The 23486-nt window shown below is 43.6% G+C and overlaps 1 protein-coding gene across 1 annotated transcript; it reads left to right on the plus strand.

Annotated features, from left to right (window-relative positions):
• Positions 1 to 645: 645 nt before the first annotated feature.
• Positions 646 to 22299, plus strand: zgc:85932 (calpain-9). The gene is made up of 20 exons (XM_023961713.2): positions 646 to 942; positions 6366 to 6435; positions 6770 to 6888; positions 6955 to 7088; positions 8151 to 8322; positions 8407 to 8478; positions 8571 to 8662; positions 9351 to 9425; positions 9504 to 9664; positions 11584 to 11741; positions 11821 to 12026; positions 12160 to 12205; positions 12466 to 12540; positions 12620 to 12680; positions 14698 to 14762; positions 18828 to 18896; positions 19164 to 19242; positions 19535 to 19651; positions 19977 to 20035; positions 21830 to 22299. The coding sequence occupies exons 1-20, from the start codon at positions 685 to 687 to the stop codon at positions 21854 to 21856; spliced, it is 2115 nt and encodes a 704-aa protein (XP_023817481.1). The 5' UTR covers positions 646 to 684; the 3' UTR covers positions 21857 to 22299.
• The last annotated feature ends 1187 nt before the right edge of the window (positions 22300 to 23486 follow it).

A 23486-nucleotide genomic window follows, 5' to 3' on the forward strand; every position in this document is an offset into this window, starting at 1 on the left:
TGCTTTGATTTATTTTGAAAAAAAGTACAATTAAAATAAAGATTTGATGATGTGATTGTGTGACTTCAGATGGAGCCAAAATGCTGATTTAAAAAAATATTTCCAACATGACGTCACAATGACAGATGTGAAAATGGAATAAAAATTCAACTGCGTAGATTAAACAACAATGACTAACAGAGCGCGTCATTAACAGAACATTAACAGAACCTTCATTAACAGAACACTCACCCAAAGTAACAATAACGAAAGTTTTTTTTTAAGGTTTTAAATGTAATTAAACTGTCATAAGCGCCTCTAGAGTTTTCTAGGAAAATCTGAAATCCATTCATAAATGCAGAAATAAAGTCTTAAGTTTCCATTTTTAAGCTGCTCCTCATCGATCAACAGCAAATCATGACCGACAGAGAAGCCACACCTTCACCTGTGTGGGGGGCGTGGCTTCAGCTCCTTTACCTGTATGTGTGGGGGGCTCAGCTCCTTCTGTGTGTGTGTGTGGGGGGGGGCTTCAGCTTCTTTACCTATGGGGGCGTGGCTTCAGCTCCTTTACCTGTGTGTGTGGGGGCGTGACTTCAACTCCTTTACCTGTGGGGGGCGTGGCTCATCTCCTTTACCTGTTTGTTAGGGGGGCGTGGCCTCAGCCCCTTCATAAAGAGGTCTCTGCGCGAGGTCGGGCAGGTAGACATGAGGAGGTCCAGGACTTCGTCGTCGGGGAGCTCCCTCCCGCCGCTGGACGAGGACGTGACCCCCATGGAGGAGGAGGACGGGAACGAGCTGCTGGGGTCCCAGTCCCGCCGCTGGCTGGCGGACCTGCTCAGCGGGGACCTGGCGGCGCCGGCCGCGGACGGGGTGACCTTGGGCCGTGACGGGCTGTTCGTGGACTACCAGTTCCCCGTGGGGGAGCTGGAGATGCAGGCGGGACTGAAGTGGAAGCGACCGAAGGTGAGGAGGGCAAAGAAGCAGAGAGGAGAATGCGGTAAACTCACTCTAATACACATTTAGAAACACCTTCCTGCTATTTCTGTGCAGAAATCATCATTTTGGTTCGGAGGTTTAGGATCCACTTTGGCTTTGGGGGTTTGTCGTGACAGACTCTCCACGCAAAGACCCATGTTTTTCTGATGACGAATAAGAAGAAAAATTAAGCCCAGGACTGCATTTCCGAGTAATTATTTATTCAAATTGTTGTATAATCAGGAGCAGATGGAAAAGAAATCAGCTTTAAAAAACTTGTAGTTGTGACGTAGGAAACACGTTCTGCTGGGACGAGCTCCTTGCTCCGCCCCCTTTCTGACGCATCCACTTGCAGACGACCAGATGTTCGTTTTCGTCCGAGCCGATATGTGGCTCAAAACTAAACAGCTGTACCTCTCTGGTATTGCTCACCGTTTTTAAATAACGTAATTGTGCTTAAATCACTCAAAATGCAAATATTGAACCGTAAATGTGCATAGAGTCTAATGCATTTCAGATACATAGTGACAAATAAATATATTTAAAGCATTCTGAAGGAGCTTCTATCCTGTGTTGAGATGGTTCTTTTTCACCTAAGATTTGCAATAATTATCTCTGTCTGAACACAAATTCATGTGAATTAGGGACTTTTTGTCATTTCTGCATTCAGAGGCCACCTCCGTTAGCTCACACACCGTCCCAAAGAAGGAAATTTTGATCCGAATGAGTCTGATGGGGGCAGAGTATTCGGAATGGCGTGTTTGCATGACGCATTTCTATTCTGATCAGACGTTCATTCTGATTACTTTTGTCCATGTAACCGTTGCGTATGTCCTTGAAAACAACTCCCCCCCCCCCCCTTTCTTGCTAAAAACAGCATGATCACAGTGAAAAGACCACTGAGAGCACGATCAGAGGATGATCAGTGGGTCTTTAACGGTTGATTTAAATGCAGGTGTATTATTTTTGCACTAATTAGTTTCTTGTCTTTATACTGTATATGTCAGGGTTGGGGGGGTATGAGAGCAGGTAGGACCCAGACGCAGAGGCAGGAGGCACACGGTTCCAAGGCAAGGTGTTTAATCACAAACAAAAAGCGCTGCAGAGCAGGATAACAAAACTAGAACTAAACTTACTGTGGCAAAGCATGAAACATGGCATGAAGGGAGTCAGGGACAAAGAGACCTTAAAGACGTTAGTGACGTTAATGGAGCAGCACAAGAGGAAGGGAGAGACAAGACTTAAATACAGACAGGGCAGACAAGACACAGGTGAACAAGATCAGGACAGATGGGGACAAGGGAGTAAAACTCAGGAACATGACAAAACAGAACACCTTTCAAAATAAAACAGGAAACAAAACCAAACATGACAGAACAAGAAATAAAGCAAAAACCAAGACAAAAGAAACCCAAACCATGACAGTATACTTCTTTTAAACCCTCACAGACAGAGTTATTTGGTGTCAAGTAAACGTGGGTGTCATCTGCAAAGCTGCGTACCTCATAATGTAGAAGATCATGTACAGTAGAATTTATTGCTGCAATCACATGTTCTGCATTCAGAAACTTGGAGACGAAAACTCACAGCTTCAGGAAAATTCAGGGAAAGAAAATGAAAATTCTGTGCACAATCAACAAAATCAACAATATTTCCTCTTTAGAGTAACAACCTAGATTGTGTGTTTGATCTAAATGCAGCCTTTTTCAATGACGGATGTAGCCTGAAATATTTTTTTCTGATTAAGAGACAAAAAACCTCTAAAGCTGCATGAAACTCTAATCCAAAACTCATGGATGTTAGTATGGTTGTTCATTTCAACCGGTTTTTCTTCATATTTTATGCAGTTTCTTTGGTAACAAAAAAGTAATAATTAAGTTAAAACTATTATTATTCCAGTTACGTAATAGATACATTACAGATATATTACAGTTATTTTTATCTCCATGTCTTTAGAAATAAAAGTTAAAAATCTAAAATGTACCTTGTTCATTTTTTACGTTTAGATTGTGGGTGATTTGGTGTCATGATATAATTCATTTCTGGTAAAATGGAGAAAATAACGGCATTATAAGATTACAAAATTAAGATTAAATCATCTGTGCGTGTTTATATCAGACAGGGATGTTTGAAAACTCTGAACCCAGGAAATAATCTGTTTTTCTGGCTCTTGCCAACATTTTTCCTGTGCTTGAAAATGTCAGATTATAGAAAAAGCTGATGAGGACGTTCTACTGGAAAGTCAGTCAATTTTGTTGGCGTTGAGGAAAGAAAAAAACCAACAAGAACTGAAGCCTTAAAAAGACTAAAACAAGTGGAAACCAGTAAAGACAGATTAGAGGGACTCTACTTTTTTTAGGGCTGGAAATGACGGACTTTATCCCCAATGCTGTTCCTCTGCAGTCTTTGATTTTATCTATTTAATCATTTGATTTCAATAATTTCATTTGTTTAATTAATTTTACTGTGTTCTGCTGTGTAGAAAGATGAATTTCTGTTTGCTGAACAGTCAATAAAGTTGATCTTATTATCGAGTTATTAAAGTCAAAATAAAAAGTGACTAATGCTAAGCTAAAACCGGGGATTTTTATTATTATATTAGTATGTTAAAATCTGTTGATATCTCACTGTAGTTTCTCTTGTAATGGAAATTTTTTGAGTAAAATATTCCTAAAAATGTGTCAGTATCGCCCTTTACCACATTTCTTTAGCATAAAGTAATGAGTCGCTGTCTGACGTGAATTTTTCATGTCTTATTTCTAATACTTGGAGACCTGGGATCACAGACACACAGAGCTAAGAGTTAGCTTTAGTACTAGCAGATGCTTTTATTTTGAAAATATTAAAAGAAATAAAGCTTTGAATCTTTTTATGCTTCGTAGCCCCTATTATGCTAACACAAAATAATAATTTAATTAAAAAAAGAAAAGATAAATGAATAAAGATCTGTTTGACTTTTTTTATTTAATTTAAACCAACAAAGGTTTCCCGCTTAATGCCATTAAGAAAGACATCAAAAAGATGTTTTGTACCTCAGAATTGACATAGACAAACTTTTTTAGCTTTGATTTATTTAAATAACTTTCAACCAATTAAATAGAAAATAACTGAAAATCTGAACAGGAGTGAATGTCTAATTAAAAAATCAAAAATTAATATTTCTGTTGTGGAACTACAGTAGTTTATGCTGTAAGAACTAACTAAATAAATGTTGAAGACAAAAAAAAATGTCAGCACAACACTGATGGTGCAGCCCTGAGGATAGTTACTTAACCCTTGTGCTATCTAGGCACTTTAACGTTGGGAGTTGGGTCATCTAGACCCACTAGACAGTGCTCTGAACCTTTTTTCTTCAATGATTTGTGATCTTCACTGGTGTCCATGGATTACATGAAATCTTTCCACCTTTATCCACATTTGTCATGGTAGGGAGACCATGTCAGTGTAAGGGTGGGGTCATAGGATAGCACTTGAGAGGTTAAATTCTGAGAAGCTTTAGAGTTTTTGGTTCTGGTCCAGTGAAGCGACGCAGCACGTTCATTTCTAAAGCCTGACAACAGAAAGAGCGATTAACTGTCTCAAGCAGCCAATGTGCGCCGGAGCCAAACAGGTTTTCCAAAGCGTGTGAAGGACTTCCTGATCCGTGTTACCCGACACTGACAGGTCGACTTCTAATCCGGCACGCCTGTCACTGTTCTGGGCTGCAGGCTTGACGGTGGGTTTGCGTTTGCTCCTGCAGCTGCACAGAAGACGTGCAGAAACGGGTTCAGCAGATCCGCGGGGGAGGTCTGCGCGCTTGGGCCTGTCTTTTAGCAGATTAACCAGGAATGATGGTCATGAATGATTAAAGTATTTCTTATAAATGCAAATAGCAGAAAACAAGCTAGAAAGCTAAAAAAAAACACTGCCAACAAACACACAGATGGAGCAAACCAACTAGATTCGACGGTTATTCTCAGAAATATTTGATGCGTTGGTCGACAAAAATGTAATGCAATCAGTGCTGCACCACTTTTGAGAACCCTAAACTTTGAAATTTCCTACCAAAAGAAAAACACCACAATGATTAGCGTGAGCATGCTACATTAGCTCCAGCTACAACAAGGTGTAAGAAAGACCTGCACGGGTGTGTTTAAGAAGTACAACCAAATATAATCGTGCAAACAGAGGATTTTTCTTTTCTGGCTTTTGTTTCTGATTCTTCTGTTCATATACATCATCCAGGACTTTTCGGGACTAAAGTTGCTCCATGATCTGCTTACATTTTTTCCATATCATGTCATCTGTGGAAGTTTTTTTTTCTTCTTCTCATTCATACCTCTGCACAAACACATTTGCTCATGCCGCAGGAACATATTTACAAAAATAGAACGATAATGTGCACAAAATTAACATTTAGGATAATTAATTTAGTTCAAAAAGTAAATGTACCAGACGTGTCATCTGCAGTGTGAGCTGTTTGTATCCAACAGTGATGTTACATTCATTACATCCCTTCAGCACAGTTCTTCTAAAAAATATTCTAATTTGCGTAGAAGTAGAAGATCGTAAACAAATTCAAGCTTTTATTTTTTACATAATATTTTGGTTGAAGGCATAGTTAAAAGTAAATATGTAAAAAGAAAGTTACAGTAATTAGTCAGATCTGGTTAAATGTTTTTTTTAAATGAGGTTTAATTATGTTTTGTTTTTTTTAAGTCATTTTGATTAATTGCCCTCTCTGGTTACTGGATTTGGTTAATTGCATGTGCATACAATTTTTGATGACTGAACAAAATTAAAATCCCACTTATTCTGGGAGTTCTCCTGTCAAATCCTGACTTCCAAGTGGAAGCAGTAAATACCAGTCTACATGATAACGAGCCACGCCCATGATTTTAACGTGTTCTGTGGCATTTTTATCACGATGGAGGACACGCATGAAGGAAATAAGCTCAAAAGTGCATTTTGTTTTTTTTTTATTGTTTAAATTTTGAATCAGGAGCTGATGGGGGGGGGGGTTTAATCCTCGCCAACGGTCCCGCCCACAAATCTGAGGTGAATTTCTACTGATTTCCTGCCGCTCTTCAGAAAATATGTCCTAGAAAACGACCCAAATTTTTAGATTTTGGCTAAAAATGGCATCATCGTAATTAAAAGAGGACTGGGAACGCGTTGGAAATAGATCAAGAGATGATCAGACTGGGAATTTAAAGAGACCCTGTAGGTTCCCAACATCGTTCACCGGTAGAAAAATCACTTTAACATTTTTATTGGTTAAATAAGCAGATTAAGACGTGTTTATCCCACTAGTGTTGATTGAAATTTGAATTATTAACCAGAAGAAAAACAGTCTGCTGTCACAAACACGCCGACCGTCCGTTCATGCTTTTCTGACGGTTGTCGTGTTTCCAACCGTTTCCTGTGTCCAGGAGCTTTGTTCCTCGCCGCAGTTCATCATCGACGGAGCGTCACGGCTGGACATCGTTCAGGGAAAACTCAGTATGTATCTGGAAAAGGAAGGATTCTGAGCTTTTCTGTGCTTCATAGAGGAAAGCAGTGATGTAAACGTAAACGTGTAACCATGGCAACTCCCCTCCACCTGTAGACAGTTATTTCTCTCAATACACACAGTATATTAAGTATTAATATTCTGTATTTTAAACCTTTTGATTAAAACTTTATTCATACTAACAATCCTCAGTTTATAGATCTGGGTCGTGTGAAGAGGAGGGAACACAAATGTTTTTTTGTTCTTTTTTTGTCCTTTAGTTCAGTGTTTTTTCCCTAATCTTAACAAAAGCAAAGGTTGAAGTTGTTGACGCCTCCTGCTCAGGTGACTGCTGGCTGCTGGCTGCCATAGCGTCCTTGGCGATGCATCGATCTCTGCTGAAGAAGGTGGTTCCTCTTCATCAGAGCTTTGAGGAGGACTACAACGGCAGCTTCGTCTTCAGGGTTTGTGTGTGGGGAAGGTTCAGCCCCGTGCCAGCAGCCCATCAGTGACGGGAACGCTCTCTGCAGTTCTGGCAGTACGGTCAGTGGGAGGAGGTGAGGATCGACGACCTGCTGCCCACGGAGAACGACAAGCTGGTCTACCTGAGCTCGCCGGAGAGACGCGAGTTCTGGAGCTCGCTGCTGGAGAAGGCCTACGCCAAGTGAGTCGTCCCCGTTGGCTGTATCGGAGAACTGGGCTGAGTGAGCGGCAGTAAGCAGCAATTAGTACGAGCTGCTCTAGGGCGATGTTTCTATGGCAACCACTCTGGCCAATCAGGAGTGAGCTTGTTGGAAGTCCACACCCCTACCACTTAAAGGCGGGCTACATAAAACCTGTCAATCAAACGTTTTGAGTGCTGGACATGGGGCAGGCTCCACCTTCTTTTATTGAGGCATCTGATTGGTTCAGTTTATAACTTGAACTGCAGAAAAGAAAATGAAGGTACTTCCTGTTTGGAACGCTAGGGGGGGAGGGGTTCAGTCAATGGTCGCGCCGAGCAGTTTACTGAGACAGGAGAGGCTTTTCGTGATTAATTCTCTGGTTTTTATTCATTTATTTATCATAGTTTATCAAAAATCAACACTGAAGTTAACAAAACTTTCAAGACTCGTGTAACTCCAATGGGTTGTTAACTCATCTGTTACCATGGTTACGTGGTCAAGATATAACACATTTGCATAATGATAACATAAAACTAAAATTAAAGTTTTTGTCAAAATTTTAACATCTGTAAATTTGTGATATGTTTAATTTAGTCTTGCGTATCTGTTAAAATGCATCTTTGTTCATGTTTTACAAAATATTGTTTCTTTCTCGTATTTTTTTACATGAATTGTCTGGGTTGAACGCAGTGAAGTGTAGTTTTGGCGTTCAGCAGCTCAGATCTGGAAATGTCTGATGAAATTCAGGCGCTTAAACCTTTTGAGACTCGTGATTTTTGTTTTAATCTGCTCTATCAGAATCGGATCTCAAATTGATCATTTGAACGTGATGGTTTCTGACGGTAAAACCGTCTCTTTGAATTGCCACACCGTAGCCCGTCTTATCCAGCCTTGACCTTTATGCACGGCTCCAGGCGTCACCCTTTACCTTTGTCGGCTCTGTAAAGCCTGGATGATGAACAGGTGTTTGAGTTAGGTGTGCTGGACAACAGATGACAGATAAATCATCCAATGAAAAAGTGTAAAAAATGAAGGAAATGAGGTTGAATTGTCCCTTTTAGGCTGAAAGGAGGCTACAGAGCTCTGGACATGGGCTTCCCTCATGAGGCCATGGTGGACATGACGGGCGGCGTGACGGAGGTTTTCAGCATCGCCTCTTTACCCAGAAACCTGCTGGAGTTTCTCGATTACCTGCTGTCCAAAGGAGCCCTCATAAACTGTGCCAACTCCCATGTGAGTGGCAGCGGGGAGCTTATGTTTGTCTGGAATGAGTCATGCGCGGACTTGTGTCGTAACGCGCGTGGATGTTCTCCTCAGGGCGTGACGGAGACCATGAACGACCTGGGTATTCTGTTCAGACACGCCTACGCTCTGACTGCGGTGGAGAAGGTCATTAGACAAAGTTAACATCCAAAACGTCTGAACATGCTGCAGAAATCATTCCCTGCTCTTCATCTCACCGGCCCCCTCCTCCTCCTCAGGTGAAGACCACGAATGGCCCCGTGGACTTGGTGCGGATTCTCAATCCCTGGGGTAGAACAGAGTGGAAAGGACCATGGAGCGACTTAGGAAGGTTGGTGGATCTTCATCAGAGGATCTCCGTAAACTAGAAATGTTTGTAAAACAAGAACAAAACCTTTTTTTTTTTAAAACGATGAGACAACGATACGCCTTAAAGTCCCACTCCGATCATCTTCTAAATGATTTTCAAAGCGTCCCCAGTGGTCTTTTAATGTTGAGTGTTCCATTTCTTTAGCCTAAATCTAAAACCCTGAGCCGTTTTCTAGTCATAATTTCTGCAGAGAAGCAGGAGTTCATTAGAAACTCACCTGTGGGTGGAGCAACCCCCCCCCCTCCACTCCCCGCTGCTAAGAGGTCGGAGCAGGAAGCTTATGGTCACAAATATGATCTTTTCTCTGCGGAAACTACGTCCTAGAAAACGACACACGTTTTTAGATGTTTTTTTTAAACACACTTTATTCAAATATGCAGATCAGTTATTGACTTTTACATCAGAACAAAGTGAAAGAAAGAGAACAAATCGCATTTCAGCAAAAGAGAAAGAATCTACAGGACATGTTTTCATCACAATTAAAAAACCACCGGGAACGCTTTGGAAATAGATCTAAAGACAACGGGAGTGGGACTTTAAAGAAAATAAATTTAAATTAACACTTTTATTCTGAACTGATGATTCTTTTTTTATAGAAGATTTTTAAAGAAAAATAACGTCTTCCTTTTGTGTTTGTGTTTTTTTGCAGTCCAGAGTGGCAGACGGTGAGTTTGGAGGAGCAGAGGCGCCTGGACCGGGTCAGCCGTGAGGATGGCGAGTTCTGGTGAGTCTCTGGGTTTTGTCGCATCACTTCCTACCTCCATATGTGTGAACCGCCTCAGAGCTCATCTTTGTCCATCAGGATGTCGATCTCGGACTTCCGGCAGAACTTCGAGGTGATGGAAGTGTGTCACCTGACCGAGTGTCTGGGCGAGCCGGGCTCCAGTGTGCTGCCGTGGAGCTGCGTGATGCATCATGGGAACTGGGTGCCACGCATCACAGCGGGAGGAGGTCCTCACCACAGTAAGGCACTGACCGGTGGAGCCTCCAGCTCTGGTGGAAGCTGAGCCTGAACCCCTCCGCTGTTCTGGGGGATTAAATGATGACAGATCCTCGCTCCTCTGGCGGCTGCAGTCGTGAGCGTCTGAGCGATGAGTCATTCTGACGGCAGGTCCTGACGTGCTCGTCTGCTGAGGTGTGCAGCAGAACCACACTTGTCTTTGAAGATCATTTCTTTGTTCTGGTCTTAAAGTGTCGAGTCGCTGAAGCTCGGATGACTGCAAGCTGAAACTTGAGAACAGGTTCAGCGTTCCTTCCTGCAGGTTGTTGCTGCAACATTCAGCGGGGCTGAGATTTGCGTGTGAATTCATGATCATCTCAGTCTCGTCTGATTCAGGAGGATCTGCTCTGAAAGCTCTTCTCGGGGTTCGTGTGGGAATATGGGGACCCGGGGGCCCCCACTAAGGTCCGTTCTGTCTCTCTAGAACCAGAGCAGGAGCTTGCTTCATTTGCAGGGGGTAAACCAAACCTGGGGGGGGGGGTCCGGTTTGTGGGGACCTCATGACTTTGAACCAGAACCGTCACTGGGGCGGTTTGCAGCCGAGGGTCGAAGCCCGCGGTTCTGGACAGGTAAAAGGCGGTTCGTCCTCTCTGAGCGGGTGGAGAGCTCATCCCCCAAAGGAGGGCAGGACGGAGCGTCGGTCGAATGCTCACCTGTGTTCATGACCTTTAGGTCACCGCCGAGAGGAAAGGACGTGGACTGGAAAGGAGTTCCCTCCTCAGGGTTGCTGGTCCTCTCAGTCGTTTCTCCTGGATGCCTCCCTGAGGAGGTGTTCAGGACATGTCCCACCAGGAGGAGACAATGGTGGGAATCCCAGAATGCACTGCAGGGACTTTGTCTCTCGGCTGGCCTGGGAGGTACTTGGGGTTTCCTCAGCAGAAGTGCAGGAAGGTTTTGATGGAGACGTTTCCAGATAGATCTGTGCTTGCTTTGGTTTAGTCGTCTATTTATTGAAATTCTATGTATTCATCTTTTGCCACATTTTATCATTTCATATCATTTTCTTATACTTTGAACATGTCCTTCCATTTTTTTCCTTTATTAATTATATGTTTTTTATTTATCCAAATAAGAAGAGCAGATTCACAGTTTATATATGTATTTTTGTAGTATTTTTTTCTTACAGTATATTTAAATAAAAACACTGAGAATACTTGCTGTGTAGATGTTCATGTTTTTTATGCAAAGCGTTTTATTATTAGGTGTTTTTTTTTTAGCTAAGTATTTTGTTCAAGTATTTATTTATTTACCTAATTTTTATTTTCTTTTAGCACCTCAGTTCTTCCATTTTCTTTGCTGATTAGTTTCAGTTATTTGATCTTTTAGCACCAGTGTGCTAAAAGATGTGTAGTTTCGTTCCGTGTAGTTTTGTTCTCCTAATGATGTGCGATCCGACGTGTTCGGGAACCCGGCAGAGCTCTGATCTGCAGACGCAGTCAGCGAGGAGAACCGAGTCAGAACCAAACGTGGTGAAGCTGCTGTGATGATCACAGGTGTTTTGCAGCTTTTTCCATATTTTAGCCTTAAAACTTTGGGTTTTTTTTCAGTTCCTGCCTAAAATGCACCATTCTCGCCGTTTAATCTCTTTGTGTGTTTCATTTCCAGTGTTGTCAGTTTGTGTATCTGTGTAGCTGCCCAACCCCGGTTCTTGTGTTCTACCACCCTGCCTGTGTTACATTTGTATTTGCCCAGGTTTCTGCTGCAAAGGTGTCTCCTCCTTCTGGTTGCCTGAACACAGGTGATCCAGGTAATCAGCGGCGAGGATGCAGGCAGAGCTGGCGTAGAGAACAGGTGTTGAGGCGGATCCTGAAGACCGGGGTTGGGAGCCCTGCTGTAAAGCCGTCTGAGCGGGGCTGTTCTCAGAGGCTGTTTGTTCCTCCAGGTCTGTTCTGGCAGAACCCTCAGTTCCTCCTGGTTCTGTCGGAGGTGGACAGCAAGCCGCGCCACGCTCAGAAGACCTGCTCTTTTGTCTTGGCTCTGATGCAGAAACACCAGAGGCGCAGGGGCATTAGCCTCTCCATCGGCATGCACGTTTACCCGGTACACGCCCGTGCACACGCACTAACATGACACGAGGTTGTGGTGCTTTCTATCACCGCTCCTCTGGTTTGGCCTCCAGACTCGAGCTCAGACCCCATACCTGACTCCGGACGAGCTCCGCATGCTCCAGCCGGTCCTCCTCATCCAGCACTCCTCCCGCCGGGAGGTCGTCCTCCGCGGCTCCCTACCCCCCGGTCGCTACATCATCGTCCCCTCCACCCTGGAGCCCAACCAGGAGGGGGCGTTCCTCCTGCGGGTGCTGACGGAGCGGGGAAACGCCGCCACGTAAGGCGCCTTCACAATAAGAGCTGACTCTTGAATGTTTTCACCTTATCTTAGTAAAAGCACAGAAACGTCACTAAATACTTTTGCTCTGAAATGAGATTGATTCTTTTTTACCCCTCGTTTTTGCTTCCAGCTTGGCTCGTAATCCGGCACCAGATGTCTCCTTGTCATTAACGGAGGTATGAGAACATCAAACACATTTGACCCAAACAAAAATGGATTTCTGAAACCGTTGGCCCAGAAAAACACTGGTGACCAGAGTTCCATTTTCACATCCTGGTTTTTTGTGCATCACTTTAATCGTTCATCTGTTCTTTGTCCTCCAAAAAAGTGGAAGAAGTTTACCATCTTGCTGGACTAAAGCATTTGTGGATAAATGTTTTTAAATTTGTCTGAATAAAGTTTTGTGTTTGAACGCCGTCTTTCTTCGCTCCTGCAGCCTTCAGTTCCTCACCAGTCGGCGCTTCCGTCAGTGCAGGCCGTCGGGCAGCTGTTTAAGAAGCACAGCAACAAGGTGAGGTCTGCATCTCTGCACCTCAAACGTCTCTTTCTGCTGCCGATGCCTGAATCTTTCTGCTCTTTGGTTCCTTCAGAGAGGATTCTGTAAACCGCTGCACCTCCTAAACCTGCTGACTGAGGCCATCCAGGGAGGAGGTTGGGCCCGCCCTCGTCTGCTCTCACGCCGTGACATTTTATCTCAACAGTAATTCAAAGACAACAAACGTACAGAACAAAATACAATTTAGCTGTAAAAATGGGTTTCCCAAACAAATGACTAACTGCTAAATGTGTTAGACCACCTAAAAACAGTGTTATACTGAAGAAAATTCAGAAATAAATGCAAAATAACGAAAAAGTAAAAGCACACGCAACACAACAATAAAAAGGAACGCAAATAAATACCTAAAAAGAATCTTTTAATGATAGGTTTGCTTTAAAAAGGGCCCAACAGCTGAAAGAGACCAAAGTCAAGAAATGCAAAGTGAATTGCTCGTTAAACCAGCGTCAATAAAGCTTAAAATGCTAAATTAGACCCAAAACAGTAAAAACTAACAGATGGATTCAGGTTAATTCAGGGGTGGGGAAACTACGGCCCAGGGGGCTTATGCAGGCCGTTTATTTAGCCTGGACCTCCAAACTAATCATTAATACCTTTTATTTTCTCTGTCGCCATAGATGGCACTCCACAAATACATTGACCTTTGTTTAGGTCCAGACATTATCCTTCATTCATGGAGTGTTGGAAGGTTTTTGTTTTTTCTGACAGCCGTTTTTCCCGATAGTTTCAACACCACACGAACGCAGCATTTCTTTAAGTTTGCATCAACCTGTCGGTAATTATTTTTGTTTTTATCATTTCTCTGGTTTTTAACAATTTGAAGACAAACTGAAGCACTTTTAATGTATAATTTGGGTTTTTTAGCAGTACAGTTTTTTTTAGGGATGAATGTTGCACTGATCACTCTTAACTTCATTGCATTGTGCGACGATGACAAAGACTGATCCCATCTATCTATCGGTAATTAATTTATTTTAGCAAACCCACCCACTGGATTACAACGGTAAATGGCGTATACTTGTATAGCGCTTTTCTACCTTCAAAGTAAAAGCGCTTTTACAGTCACCCAGTCACACACTGGTGGCCGCTCTGCTGCCAAACAGGCGCCCGCCTACCACCAGAGGCAAGGTGGGGTTCAGTGTCTTGCCCAAGGACACTTCGACTCATGGGCGTGCAAGGCGGGAATCAAACCTGCAACCTTACGATCATGGGTCGACCGCCCGACCACTGCACCACGGCCGCCCAATACATGACATGATTCTTCCATTTCTACTGAGAAAACCGTTTTGTTTGGTTATGGAGAATTTCACTAAAGTAAATCTATCTAGTAGTGAAAATCTGCAGACAAATCTGAAAGAAAAGAAAAGCTCTTTGCTGTGATTAATCAATTTGAAAATTGATTTGATTTCAACTAATTAATAGTTTAGAACCCAGCACTGGGGCTGCACGGTGGCGCAGTGGTTAGCGCTCTTGCCTCACAGCAAGAAGGCCCCCAGTTCAAGTCCCAGCTGGGGGACATGAAAAACAGAACATCAATGGGGGACCTTCCTGTGTGGAGTTTGCATGTTCTTCCTGTGTATGCGTTGGTTCTCTCCGGGGTCTCCAGCTTCCTCCCACCATCCAAAAACATGCTTCATAGGTTAATTGGCAACTCTAAATTGACCCTAGGTGTGAGTGCAGGAGTGAATGGGTGTGTGAGTGAGGACATTCTACCCTGCAACAAACTGGCGACTTGTTCAGGGTGTCCCCCATGCCTTCGCCCACAAGTGGCCGGGATAGGCTCCGACAGCCCCGTGACCCCGAAAGGGATAAAACAGTATAGAAAATGAATGAATGAACCCAGCACTAAACACTATTGAAAGGTTCTGATCAGTTTTGGGTTGATTTTTACCGTTTAATTTATCAGATCTATGTATTTTTACAAGAATTTTTACCTAAAAACTGCTTTTATGTAAAATATATTAATTCATACTTTATTGATAAAAGTGTCAACTTTGTTCCAATTTTCGCTCTAGATCTGTGTTTTGTTGGTTGGTTTTGAATAGAAGTTCTGCTCATGGAGGAAGTGTTTTCTGTTTTTGAGTTGTTGTTTTTTTGTCTCCCTCTCTTCAGTGTTGGCTGGAAGTGAGAAGTACTTGTCGCTGGAGCACTGCAAGAGTCTGGTGGTCCTCATGGATGTATCCTTTGGTGTCAGAGAGGAGCGCTCCGGTCCGGACGTGTCCTTGTACTCCGCCTGGACTTCCTGTCACATCAGGACCACGTTCATTGATGTTCCGTTTGAGACGAGTCTTCAAAGCTGCAGCGTCAAATCAGACAAACTCAAACAGCCCAGAATCTCCAGCTTTATTCAGAAAGTCTGAAAACTCAAGCGTCCCTCTGAAAAAACCGACAGGAAAGGAAGGAATGCTCTCAAAACCTGTAGGTTTACCTGAATGGATTTTGATATCACACAGGTGTCAGACTCCAGGCCTTGAGGGTCAGTGTCCGACATGTTTTCCAACTAACCTGCTATTGAAGCCTCTTACTGGTAAAACACACCTGGTCCAGGTGATCAGCAGGATGTTGACCCTCGAGGCCCGAAGAACAACACCTCCTGATGTGAGGAAGAGGAGAAGGGCCCTGGAGTACCTAAACTAAGACCTGACAGATGTAATCTAGTGATCTAACCCTGACATCTTCATGTTTATGCTTTAAAAAAACCAAATCAGAATCTCCTAATAGTAGATTACATTTTGCTACTTTTGAATGCCTAAAAAATTACTTTTTCTGATGAGGTACAAAACTAAATCTGTTTACTGCATGAAATTGTCATTTTAAAGCAAAAAAATAAAAACTAAAAGAGTAAAGAGTGTGTGAAAAACCGAGCACGAAGACCAGTAACTTCTACAAAAAAGAGCATAGATTTGATTGTGACTTGGAAAAAAAAAGGTTTCTCATCCTCACAGTGATTGATCTCTGATACTTTCTGATGATATCTGGTGGTCTCTGATGATCTCTGGTGGTCTTTTGTGGTCACTGGTGGTCTCTTGTGCTCACTGGTGGTCTCTTGTGGTCACTGGTGGTCTCTTGTGGTCACTGGTGGACTCTTGTGGTCACTGGTGGTCTCTTGTGGTCACTGGTGGTCTCTTGTGGTCACTGGTGGACTCGTGTGGTCACTGGTGGTCTCTTGTGGTCACTGGTGGACTCTTGTGGTCACTGGTGGTCTTTTGTGCTCACTGGTGGTCTCTTGTGGTCACTTGTGGTCTCTTGTGGTCACTGGTGGTCTCTTGTGGTCACTGGTGGTCTCTTGTGGTCACTGGTGGTCTCTTGTGGTCACTGGTGGACTCGTGTGGTCACTGGTGGTCTCTTGTGCTCACTGGTGGTCTCTTGTGGTCACTGGTGGTCTCTTGTGGTCACTGGTGGACTCTTGTGGTCACTGGTGGACTCTTGTGGTCACTGGTGGACTCTTGTGGTCACTGGTGGACTCTTTCAATTTCAATTCAATTCAATTCAATTTTATTTGTATAGCCCAAAATCACAACAACAGTCGTCTCGATGGACTCTTGTGGTCACTGGTGGTCCCTTGTGGTCACTGGTGGACTCTTGTGCTCACTGGTGGTCTCTTGTGCTCACTGGTGGTCTCTTGTGGTCACTTGTGGTCACTGGTGGTCTCTTGTGGTCACTGGTGGTCTCTTGTGGTCACTGGTGGACTCTTGTGGTCACTGGTGGACTCTTGTGGTCACTGGTGGTCCCTTGTGGTCACTGGTGGTCTCTTGTGGTCACTGGTGGTCTCTTGTGCTCACTGGTGGACTCTTGTGGTCACTGGTGGTCTCTTGTGGTCACTGGTGGACTCTTGTGCTCACTGGTGGTCTCTTGTGCTCACTGGTGGTCTCTTGTGCTCACTGGTGGACTCTTGTGCTCACTGGTGGTCTCTTGTGGTCACTGGTGGACTCTTGTGGTCACTGGTGGACTCTTGTGGTCACTGGTGGTCCCTTGTGCTCACTGGTGGTCTCTTGTGGTCGCTGGTGGTCTCTTGTGCTCACTGGTGGTCTCTTGTGCTCACTGGTGGTCTCTTGTGCTCACTGGTGGTCTCTTGTGGTCACTGGTGGACTCTTGTGGTCACTGTAGGTCTCTTGTGGTCTCTTGTGGTCACTGGTGGACTCTTGTGGTCACTGTAGGTCTCTTGTGGTCTCTTGTGGTCACTGGTGGTCTCTTGTGGTCACTGGTGGTCTCTTGTGGTCACTTGTGGTCTCTTGTGGTCACTGGTGGTCTCTTGTGGTCACTGGTGGTCTCTTGTGGTCACTGGTGGACTCGTGTGGTCACTGGTGGTCTCTTGTGCTCACTGGTGGTCTCTTGTGGTCACTGGTGGTCTCTTGTGGTCACTGGTGGACTCTTGTGGTCACTGGTGGACTCTTGTGGTCACTGGTGGACTCTTTCAATTTCAATTCAATTCAATTCAATTTTATTTGTATAGCCCAAAATCACAACAACAGTCGTCTCGATGGACTCTTGTGGTCACTGGTGGTCCCTTGTGGTCACTGGTGGACTCTTGTGCTCACTGGTGGTCTCTTGTGCTCACTGGTGGTCTCTTGTGGTCACTTGTGGTCACTGGTGGTCTCTTGTGGTCACTGGTGGTCTCTTGTGGTCACTGGTGGACTCTTGTGGTCACTGGTGGACTCTTGTGGTCACTGGTGGTCCCTTGTGGTCACTGGTGGTCTCTTGTGGTCACTGGTGGTCTCTTGTGCTCACTGGTGGACTCTTGTGGTCACTGGTGGTCTCTTGTGGTCACTGGTGGACTCTTGTGCTCACTGGTGGTCTCTTGTGGTCACTGGTGGACTCTTGTGCTCACTGGTGGTCTCTTGTGCTCACTGGTGGACTCTTGTGCTCACTGGTGGTCTCTTGTGCTCACTGGTGGACTCTTGTGGTCACTGGTGGACTCTTGTGGTCACTGGTGGACTCTTGTGGTCACTGGTGGTCCCTTGTGCTCACTGGTGGACTCTTGTGCTCACTGGTGGTCTCTTGTGGTCGCTGGTGGTCTCTTGTGCTCACTGGTGGACTCTTGTGGTCACTGGTGGTCCCTTGTGGTCACTGGTGGTCTCTTGTGGTCACTGGTGGACTCTTGTGATCACTGGTGGTCTCTTGTGGTCACTGGTGGTCTCTTGTGCTCACTGGTGGTCTCTTGTGCTCACTGGTGGTCTCTTGTGCTCACTGGTGGTCTCTTGTGCTCACTGGTGGTCTCTTGTGCTCACTGGTGGTCTCTTGTGGTCACTGGTGGACTCTTGTGGTCACTGTAGGTCTTTTGTGGTCTCTTGTGGTCACTGGTGGTCTCTTGTGGTCACTGGTGGACTCTTGTGGTCATTGGTGGTCTCTTGTGGTCACTGGTGGTCTCTTGTGCTCACTGGTGGTGTCTTGTGCTCACTGGTGGTCTCTTGTGCTCACTGGTGGTCTCTTGTGCTCACTGGTGGTGTCTTGTGCTCACTGGTGGTCTCTTGTGGTCACTGGTGGTCTCCTGTGGTCACTGGTGGTCTCTTGTGGTCACTGGTGATCTCTTGTGGTCACTGGTGGACTCTTGTGGTCACTGGTGGACTCTTGTGCTCACTGGTGGTCTCTTGTGCTCACTGGTGGTCTCTTGTGCTCACTGGTGGTCTCTTGTGCTCACTGGTGGTGTCTTGTGCTCACTGGTGGTCTCTTGTGGTCACTGGTGGTCTCCTGTGGTCACTGGTGGTCTCTTGTGGTCACTGGTGGTCTCTTGTGCTCACTGGTGGACTCTTGTGCTCACTGGTGGACTCTTGTGCTCACTGGTGGTCTCTTGTGGTCACTGGTGGTGTCTTGTGCTCACTGGTGGTCTCTTGTGGTCACTGGTGGTTTCTTGTGGTCACTGGTGGTCTTTTGTGGTCACTGGTGGTCTCTTGTGCTCACTGGTGGACTCTGGTGGTCTCTTGTGCTCACTGGTGGACTCTTGTGGTCACTGGTGGTCTCTTGTGGTCACTGGTGTTCTCTTGTGGTCACTGGTGGTCTTTTGTGGTCACTGGTGGACTCTTGTGGTCACTGGTGGTCTCTTTTGGTCACTGGTGTTCTCTTGTGGTCACTGGTGGTCTTTTGTGGTCACTGGTGGTCTCTTGTGGTCACTGGTGGTCTCTTGTGGTCACTGGTGGTCTTTTGTGGTCACTGGTGGCCTCTTGTGGTCACTGGTGGTGTCTGATGGTCCAGCAGAAAAACCAACGTCTTCTCTTGTGTTTTTCTTGACTATGGTGTTTTTTCAGAGACAAGGAATCGCTCAGCTCAACTGGCCGGAGTTTCAGTGTCTGTGGGACAAGATCAGGAGGTGGACGGTAGGAACAGCACAACCAGGGGGGGGGGACCACCCACGGTGGAAGGGCAGGAGGCTTTTCGGATGTAGAACAGAGAGTTTTAGTTTTTATGTGGAGGTTAGAGTGTAAATTAGAGGAGAGTTTTAAGGATGTTTGAACAGAAAGGAGCTCTGGTTTTGTGTGTTTAAACTGACCCTATTTTCATGAATGCACATAATCCCCCCCCCCCCCCCCCCCCAAAAAAAAAAAAAAAAGTTTTGACATTCTCTCTCTTTTGTTTTTCTTCAGGACATATTTCTGATGTTTGACAAAAACAAAACAAAACACCTCGAGTATCAGGAGGTCAAACCTGCTCTGATGGAAGCGGGTAAGACATCCAGTGTCCAAAAGAAGCGGAGAGTTGTTCATTTTGGGGAGAAGTTTGACAGATTTCCGTCAGCAGCTGCAGTAAAACACTCAGACCAGCAGATGGAGCCAAATATCACAGAATTCCTTGAGACACTTTTTCTTTCTGTATGTCAGTGAGTCATGAACAGATGAGGTTTGTTGAGTTTGATCTTCAAAGAAGACGTTGATGAGAGACGCTCCTTCAGTTTGGAGTCTTTAAGTGATGATTCAAGATGTGTTTAGTGATGTTTCTTCGTCCGGTTTGGCCACAGGCATCAAGGTGGACGACTTGGTGATGCAGCTGGTCGGACTGCGATACACAGAGCCCGACATGACGGTCAGTTTCCCAGGTTTCCTGTACCTGATGATGAAGATGGAGAGCATGATCCGTAAGTGAAAGGGGCATGATGGGAAATTCAAGAGTTTCGTTTTCTGTAGCAAACATTTTTCAAACATGACAAGTTCCTGAAAGTCCACTTGGAAAGAAATAAACATCACCAATGACAGAAATACTATAAAAAACAAAAAAAATAAGGATTTCATGTAAGGGAGTTAAGTTAAAATTATTATAGGCAAACAGATTTAGCTTTTTGAGTGAAATGGATTTAGGTGCTTGTTAAATGTGGAATAATGTAAAGATTTGCATCAGTTAAAATCTACTTGAATCATTTGTTTTTCCTGAACGTATTCTTCTTTCCTCTTTTGTGTTTGCAGATAAATTTCAGTCGTACGACATGATGGGAATGGGAACAGTGAACATCAGCTTCAGACAGGTATGAACTCTGATAGAAACTTGACTGTCAGCCACTGCAGGGTTGCCAGATCTGAGCTCAAACACTAAGTAAATTCAGGCCTGATTTAAAAAAATAAAAACAACAGCTAAAAAATAACCTTTAAAAAGGACGGGAGGGGGCCTGGTTATGTCTATAGAAGCAAAAAAGACCCTTATTAGCCAGAGGGACTACCGTCACAGACGGACAGACAGGTGATGGACAGATCTGTCCGGACTTCACCGGCTGAAACTGAGAAAAGGTTTCACTTTGATCTGAGTTCCCCTGAAGCATCCCGACGTGTTTCATGATGCACTTTTGTACGGTGGCCCTGACAGTCAAATCATATAAAAAATCACTCAACGCAAAAACATATTGACGACCCACTCTGATGAAAACGGTTCTTTGGGTGTTTTAAACATGTTCCTGTGGCATTTTTATGATGACGGAGAAAAAAAGAAAATTCAAATTACATTTCTGAGTCTTTCTTTGTTCAGAGTGTTCTGAAAAATGCAGTAGTTGTGATGTAGAAGCTTCTACGGCGAGCCACCAGCTCCCTGCTCTGCTCCGTTCTGATGCATCCATGTACAGACAAATGGATCCATGAGCGTCTTTGTTTTCCTCGTCTGAGCTGGACTCTGGATCAGAACTGTACGGCTGGATAGATCCGATATTTTTCACCGATTTTGTAAACTATCAGGAGAGAGTGTAAACACAAGGATTACAGGAAGTAGGACCAACGGTCTGCACCAACGGTCCCGCCCACAACTCAGCCATGAATTTCTAATGAACTCCTGCCGCTCTGCAGAAACTAAGGTCCTAGAAAACGACACGGCATAATCCTAATGAAGTTACCACTGGAACGCTTTAGATCAAAAGATGATCGCAGTGGGACTTTAAAGATCACAATGACAATTTAAAAAGCAAAAAAAAAATGGTTAAAAAAAACAGTCGACTTTAGAAATCAAAACAAAATTACAGAAACAAATATGCAATTCCCCAAAAAATAAAAAATAAAATAAAGTATTTTCCAGAAATCAAAATGAAGAATCAAAGTTAGAAATGGGAAAAGGTAGGTTTTATGGGACATCACTGATTGGATGATGATGTTTGAGTTTTGAAGACGAGTTGAAAAGCAGAAGGATGTTTTGACCAAACTGTGGTAAAGAGTTGGTTGAAGAATCACTGAACATTTCCAGTGGGCGTGGCCAGAAGCTTCAAGAACCTTTTGAAGTCATCGCCATGCTAAACGACTTCTGGTTTAAAAGAGGAACAAACATCACCATCAAATCAGTGATGTCCTATAATACCTACCTTTTTTACCGTTTCTTATTTTCATTCTTCTTCTAACTTTTCAGTTTGATTTCTGGAAACTGCTTTGTTTTTTTTCCTGAATATTTTTTTTACGTTTTATTTTTTAAAAATCATGTTTTTTTAATTATTTGTTTTGCCTTCTTAATTGTCGTTGTGATCTTTAATATGTTTTTGCGCTGAGTGATTTGTTGGTATGATTTGAACTTCAGGGCCACCATACCTTTGTGCTATTTCATGCATATCCCGGTTTACAACAAAACTAGCAGCATTTCAAAGCAACATCTCTTTATTCAAATATTTGTTTATGATGTGGAGAAGTCTCACTTTAATTGGGAAGAAAAGCCTAATAACACACATGAGTGCTAGTATTGGTATTTACTTTCTGTTCTTTTAAGCTCAGAAATTGTTGTGAACATTTTAAAAAATGTAATCTGTTTTCCTGCTTCCATCTTCAACTGTCTGCTCTTTTCTGATTGGTTCCAGTGGCTCCACATAACCATGTACAACTGATGGTGGCGGATTCTCCAGGATCTACTTTGTTATTGTCCTCAACCCCTCCGGTGGTGCAGCGTCTGTGCTGCTGTGTGCTTGTCAGCCGCCAACACCCGGAACAAAATCTGTCCGTTGTTGCCAAAGGCATGAGAACAAGGAGCTAACATGAACGTCGCCGTTTTCTTTTCTTGGAATGTGAGCACATGGTCCAACAGTAACGTCTTCAAAAACTTTTCTTTCTTCTTCTCTGTCTGTTTGAACCCATTATTCTGTGTTGAGAGGGACACCCGGCCTCAAACTGAAACAAAACCCTGACGATACCTTCATGCTTCCTCATGAAGTACACCCGATTACAAGCCAGGTTGATCAAGAACGAGTTAAGATTCAGTTTCCTGTAAAAGAAAATTCAATGTTTTTTTCTCTAAATCATTTTGATTAATAAAAATCTTTTTTTTTAAAAAGGGCTGCACTTTTAGTCATGTTCTTTTTACTGTTTTTTATGTATAAAAATATAGTTTATAAAAATTGTAAAGTATGATTTTAAAACACATCTGTTATTTGTTAGTAAGAAAGTTTTTACCGTCATCTACAGACTGTAAAAGAACCTCCGTCGGACTTCAGTGCAGCAACAACTGTATTTGATCACAAAACCCTTCTGTGGGCGTGAAAACCAGGTGAGACTTCAGACATGTAACAGAAATTACATTTGGAGTTCCCCAAGGCTTCATTCTGGACCCTCTACTTTTTGATATCTACATGCTTCAATCCTCATAAAAATGTTATCACTTCTATGCAGATGATACAGCAGAATAAATGAGCTGTTACCAAACATTAGTCATCAGTTGGGTTTTAAAGTTTATATCTTTAATGTTAAAAATGATAAACTTCCTCAGATCATCTGAAGCAGACCTCGACTTTAGAAAAAAAGTAAGACATCAAAAGAGCAATTATTTTCTGTGGAATGACGATCGGTATCCATTGAATGATGCAATAACCGGGTGGGACACGAACATGAATCACAAGAACATACTTGAAAGACTGTTTCGGGATGAGATATTTAGGTTTCTACTGACTTTAGTATGGAAACAGGAACATCAGGATCCCTCTTGTGTTGAACCGACTGAAGTTGTTAACATTTTGTCCATCAGGTAGAACAACCCCCCCCCCCCCCCCCCGGTATAGATCACTGCAGACACAGCGGGTGATGTCCACCAACTAAAACAGCATCACCTTCATGTTTGAGCCTCATATTTTCAGACAGCTGATCATTTTATTTTGTTCTACCTCTTTCCATTAAAGCTAATGAAATTCACCAAACACCATCAGGAATGATCTATGTTACCAAACTGCTCCTGCATTGTGTCGCCATGGCAACTGTGCAAACATCACACTAATGGACTGTGAATTTTTTGAGCGCAATAATGAAGGACAAAAAATGTTTGTTATGTAAAGGAGTTAAACGATAATTCCAAATATTAAGTTAAATACAAATATTTTTGAATTTTTTTTTTCCAGCTGTCAGAGAAAATCTGTCTGATCGGAAGACTTAAGTACTCCAAAATAAAATTGTGCAAACCTCACAAAAATGATGGTTCGGCCATACATGACAGCTTAAATCAGGCTGAATGCATCTATGCAAACAAATTAT

Source organism: Oryzias latipes, chromosome 13 (assembly GCF_053564925.1).
Source record: "Oryzias latipes strain Hd-rR chromosome 13, Olatipes_Hd-rR_3.1".
NCBI classification, from domain to species: domain Eukaryota; kingdom Metazoa; phylum Chordata; class Actinopteri; order Beloniformes; family Adrianichthyidae; genus Oryzias; species Oryzias latipes.

Excerpts from the sequence above, each read along its gene's own strand:
- zgc:85932 (XM_023961713.2), top strand. The coding sequence starts at position 685 with ATGAGGAGGTCCAGGACTTCGTCGTCGGGGAGCTCCCTCCCGCCGCTG. Across the intron at positions 12,541-12,619 it reads TTAAGAAGCACAGCAACAAG|AGAGGATTCTGTAAACCGCT; the intron begins GTGAGGTCTGCA and ends TGGTTCCTTCAG. Across the intron at positions 18,897-19,163 it reads ACAAGATCAGGAGGTGGACG|GACATATTTCTGATGTTTGA; the intron begins GTAGGAACAGCA and ends GTTTTTCTTCAG.